Source organism: Fonticula alba, assembly GCF_000388065.1.
Source record: "Fonticula alba strain ATCC 38817 unplaced genomic scaffold supercont2.1, whole genome shotgun sequence".
In the NCBI taxonomy this organism is placed as follows: Eukaryota; order Rotosphaerida; family Fonticulaceae; genus Fonticula; species Fonticula alba.
In genome coordinates this window covers 3,829,358-3,834,328 of record NW_009242971.1, presented here as the reverse complement: position 1 = coordinate 3,834,328, position 4,971 = coordinate 3,829,358, and the positions used below count along the sequence as shown (strand labels likewise).

The 4,971-nt window shown below is 64.6% G+C and overlaps 2 protein-coding genes across 2 annotated transcripts in view; one reads left to right on the top strand and one right to left on the bottom strand.

Annotated features, from left to right (window-relative positions):
• Positions 1 to 328: 328 nt before the first annotated feature.
• On the bottom strand, positions 329 to 1,933 carry H696_00818 (hypothetical protein). Its single transcript, XM_009494702.1, has 5 exons — positions 1,609 to 1,933; positions 1,339 to 1,418; positions 961 to 1,223; positions 736 to 805; positions 329 to 546 (listed from the first exon to the last, which is right to left on the bottom strand). The coding sequence occupies exons 1-5, from the start codon at positions 1,790 to 1,792 to the stop codon at positions 394 to 396; spliced, it is 750 nt and encodes a 249-aa protein (XP_009492977.1). The 5' UTR covers positions 1,793 to 1,933; the 3' UTR covers positions 329 to 393.
• Positions 1,934 to 4,808: 2,875 nt separating this feature from the next.
• H696_00817 (hypothetical protein) overlaps positions 4,809 to 4,971 on the top strand; it is a gene marked incomplete at both ends in the record, with an annotated part of 3,424 nt that continues 3,261 nt past the window's right edge. Inside the window, one exon of the mRNA XM_009494701.1 lies at positions 4,809 to 4,882. Within this exon, the coding sequence (XP_009492976.1) occupies positions 4,809 to 4,882 (74 nt within the window). The remainder of the gene's footprint in view (positions 4,883 to 4,971) is intronic.

Genomic DNA, 4,971 nt, shown 5'->3' with positions numbered 1-4,971 from the left:
CGAAAAGCACGCAAAGAAAATACCGTGACCCGAAGGATAGGGACCTGGGCGGCTCGAGGAGGCCCCGCCCTCGGGTTTGGAGGTGGACAGGAGGCCTCCGTGGCTACCCGGCAGATCCCCTTCACGTGTCTCTCCCTCGCCATCATTCTTTGTCCTCCCGCCGAGGAGAGGCCTTCTCCCTCTTCTCAGCTGCTTTCGTGCGTGTGGGAGGAGGAAAAGGGGGGGGGGGGGGGAAAGATCTCGCGCGTTGTATTGCGGGTATATGTGTCTGTGTCTGAGTGTGTTGGGGGGAAGATAGGGGGGGCCTCTGCACGCCTGCCCGCCCCCTCCCCCCCCCCACCCCCCCGGAGGGAGGCATGCAGGAGGGGGAAACAGGGCTCGCACATGCGGCACTTAGGGGGAGGCCTGGGGGGTGGTCTCCTGCTGGGTAGCGGCAGCCTGGAGGAAGGGAGACGAAGCATTGCTGCCCTCGCGCGAGATGATCAGATCAGTGATCAGGGTGCGGATGTCCTGGTAGACGTCGTTGATCGGACGGAGGCACCCAACCTACAAGTTTCGCCAGGAGGGGAGGGGGGGGGGGGAGAGAGAGAGAGAGAAAGGGCACGAGGAGGGGACCATGCTCGAGGGTTAGCTCTGGGTCTTTGGGGATGGAGGAAAGAGTGTCCAGGGGCACCTGGAGGGCATATGAGGATCATGGCGGCCAAAAAAAGGGAGAGAGATAACCGGGCCACATACCGAAGAGACGATCTTCTCGGCCTCGTAGTGGTGGATGACCGGCATGCTGGTCTCGACGAAGGTGCGGAAGCTGTGTCGAGGGGGGGGGGGTACATGGGTCAGAGCGGAGACGGAGGAGGAGAATATCACAATGGGAAGGACGATCCCCTCCCTTCTACTATTCCCCAGGGGGGGGGGAGGGGGAGGGCGGGCGCAGGTGAGGGAAAAAAAAGGCCCCCCACGTACCGCTTGCGAATGGAGTCGGGGTTGTCGTCGGTCCGGCCGCTGGTGAGGCCGCGCTCGAGCAGGCGGCGCTCCATCTCCTCCTCCGAGCAGTCCAGGAAGAGCACCATGGACGGCTTGCCGACGGTCTGCTCGAACTCCAGGGCCTGGTCAATGGCCCGGGGGAAGCCGTCGATCAGGAACCGGCGGGAGCCGTTCTCCTGGCGCGCGCGGTTCATGCTGGTCTCCAGCAGGCCGATGGTGATGTGCATGGGGACGATGACACCCTGGCAAATGGGGAAAGGCATGGGCCGACACACGTGTCAAAAGGGGGGGAGGGGGGCGAGGTTGCACTGCAAATGCAGGTCACACGAAGCAAGGCGCATGCGGGCGCGCTCGCACCTGGCGAATGCAGTCGGCGATGATCTGGCCGACCTCGGACTTGTCGGCACGGGCTTGCTCCTCGCGCAGGAGGTCCCCGGCTGTTGGTGGGAGAAGAGGAGTGGGCAGGGGGGAGGGGGGGGGGACGCGAGCGGGTCAGCCCATTTGTTCTTGCTTGGTCAAAGGGAGAGGGGGAGCAGAGGCAAGAGTAGGAGCAATAGCGGGCGAGGGAGAGAGAGAGAGAGAGAGAGAGAGGGAAAGAGGGCGAGGCAATGAAGGAAGCCAACATACCAGACAGGTGGACAAAGTCGAAGTCCTTGACGATCTTGGCGCACTGGGTGCCCTTGCCGGCCCCGGGGCCACCGAGAACGAAAATGATGGTCCGGTCGTCGGCGGACGTATTGTCGGCGGGCTTCTTGCCGTCCATCGAGATGGTGGCGTTCTGGGGGAGGGTGGTGGTCTCGGCAACGGTCATGGTGTCGGCTGTTGATTTTTTTTGGAGAACGGGGGGGGGACGGCGGCGGCGGCAATGGAGGCAGTGAGCACGCGTGCGAAGCTATGAGAGCATGAGGAGAGGGCCAAAAGGAAACTGACTCTGCAGAAGGGGGGGGGAGGGGGGGGGAGGACAAGCGAAGTGGAGAGGAGGAGGTCACACTGCCGGTTGTTGGAGAAGAGGGTGGGGCGGTGGGCGCCCAGGGATGGGGCCCAAAAATGTGGTCCAGGCCAAGCCCATCTCCTCGGGGGACACAAGCAAGTACACCCACGCGCACACAGACACACACACACACACACACACACACAGACACACACACACAGACACACACACGCATGATGGGCCGGGACCAGAAGTCCCGGTGACAAAGGGGCCTGCACGAGGGGGACCAGTCAATGCGGGCGCCCGGAAACTGAGATTAAGGACACCTACGGAGGAACCCCCCGCCCTGGGGGTGGATGGGGGGGGGGGAAGACACACAAAGTCCGACACACTCGCCAATATCTGCTCCGTGCGCGTGTGCCACCTCCCTGACACCAAGGACCTGAAGGGGCACACCACAGGGGAGCCCCTTCCGATCGTGGATCCGTCAGCCTGCGGGTCACGGAGCCGCGCCCGGTTAAGAGTGGCTCCGGCCGCCGGGTCTTGGAGAGTGCTGGGCTTTTTCGTGTTTGGTCTCCTGGACGGCCCCCCCCCCCCCCCCCCCCCGTCCCACGCCCCTCCTCTCTCCCCCGTCATCCAGTTCTTGTCTGTGAGTCTGGGGAAAGGGGGGGGGGCATGGACCCGTCCCGCCCTCGCCGGGCCGATCTGTCTCTCTCTCTCTCCTGCAAAAGGGGGGCACCGCTCGCGCCCCTCCCAGGGGGGCCAGGGAAGTGCATGGAAGACCTCGCCCCCCGCCTGGGGAATCCTCATTTTCCGGGGCACGCTGGCGCGATAGCCGATCAGGGAGGCGGAGGAAGGGGGAAACCTTCAGAACGTGGGGCTCACAAATTCGCAAGACCAGCCGCGACCGCCGGGGGCTGTGCCCCACATTCACACGAGGGTTGCGACCCCTCGGGCGCCGGGGAGGGGAGCGATGCCACGGGTCTTGAACAAGTGGCCGGGGCGCGCGAGAGTGGGGGGAGGGGGCTGGCGTCGTGGTGGCGATTAAACCACCCAGTCGGTCGGAGAATCCAACAGCAGGCCACCCAGAGAGACTGGACAGCGACGTGCGAGCGCTGCTCGGCGGCACACATACACACAAGAACACACACACACACACACACACACACACAGACGCGCCTGCGCGCAGACACATGGGCTGTGAAATAAACAGGCACTCTTAGAAAGGAAAGGGTTCACGTGGGTGCGGGGAGCCGCCAAGGGAGGGCGCGGCGGGGGGATGTGCCACCGCCCTTCGTGGCCGCGCGTAGACACACACGCCAGGTACGCTGACATGGGAGGGCAGCGCGAAGAATCTGGAGGACCAGATCAGTTGGGAACGCACATGACTGTCAGGTGATAAACGGGTCAGTGGTTCAGCGGCGGGGTGGATCCGAGCGGGGTGGCTCGGTGTCTGGGGGGGGGGCCGGGGACACCGTGGGCGGGGTGCGGCACGCGGCAGGGCAAATTGGATGTGCATCTGGGGGAGAGGGAGAGAGAGAGAGAGAGAGAGAGAATAACAGGGGATCTGAACCAAGGAGAGCATGAGGGAAGATCTGTCCCTGCCCGGAGAGCGGGAGGATCAGGTAGGAGAGCGGGCAGGGAGGAGCGGCAGGGTCTGGCAGGAAGCCTCTCACAGAGGGAGATTGGGATTGACCCAGCAGGGGGCCTTTTGCCCTCCGTGAGGAGGGGGGGGAGAAAGGCGCGATGGAGACGTGTCCGGCGGATGCCGATCTTGGATGGTGTGCCCCTGGTGGCGAGAGGAGGACGAGCGATCGCTCCGGGACACCCATCGTGGCAGTGCGGCCAACCGGCCCTGGAGTTCGGTGGCACCGCAGGGAGGAGAGATGGCTCATTCCCGTCCGAGGCGTGCGCAGTCCAGGACTCCATATGATCCTTGCTCGTCTCCTCTCCTTGCTCCTGCAGTCCCGCGGCCTCGCGGCCCTGCCCTGGCACCCTCACTCAATCTTGGGATCCAGATCCCGGGCTTGGTGTGCGATCCCTCTCTCTCTCTCTCTCTGTATGTGTGTGTGTGTGTGTGTGTGGAAATCGCGAGGAAACGTGCGAGATCTGAGTCGTACCGGGAGAGGCTGAGCGCCGTATGACCGGCGTCCGGCAGGTGGGATCGAGAATGCGGGTGCCGGTCGACCCTCCGGCGGGATGCCGGCAAAGGTCGATAAGAAACGTGGCCCGGGACGAGCTGGGGCTGACACTGGTCGCCGGAGGCCGAGGACACCGATTGCACTGACTAATCTGCCAGATTGCGCTGGCGAGAAACACCGAGAGAACATGTTCCTTTCGGGACGCCGGAAGCACAAGACAGGGGGCCGAGAAAACCAGGCAGCACCAGAGACAGCGTGGCAAGGAGGTGGCGAGGGAGGGAGAGAGAGGGAGGGAGGAAGGGAGAGGTGGGGAGCAGAGAGGAAGGAGGAGGAGGAGGAGAGGTGGGCTGCCCCGGCCCCCCTGCGGGCCCCCCGCCCTGGCTTTCTTCCAAACGAGCCCTTCATTCCTTGGCAGTACCATATGCCCCCCCCCCCCCCCCCCCTCGAGCACCGCATCCGGGCATGTGCGCGCGCGAAGGCTCCACGCTTGGGCCAAAATGCCTTGGCGGGGTTCGTGAGACTCGGCCAAGAGCCAATTGCCAACGGAGGCGATCGTTTTTTTACCCAAAGTGCACCAGTGTGGGCTGGACATGCCCGGGCCGGGCCCAGTATCCACCCCGCCCCGTCCTCCCTCCCCCCCTCCTTCCTCCTTTCCCCCGCTTGGGACGGCCTCCCTTCCTCCCGCCCTCCTTTCCCCCCCTACTCCCTGGTTGTTCTCTCCTCCTCCCGACGGCGCCGCCATGCCACCGCACCACATGTCCGACGAGGACGACGAGATCAACAATGCCCTCCTCGGCCTCGCTCGGCGTTCCAACTCGCCCTCCGCTGAGTGCGTTCTCAACTTTGCTCCCTGCCCCGCTTCTCTTTCCCTCGCTCTCTGCCACTCGCTCGCGCGCGCTCTCTCTCTCTCTCTCTCCC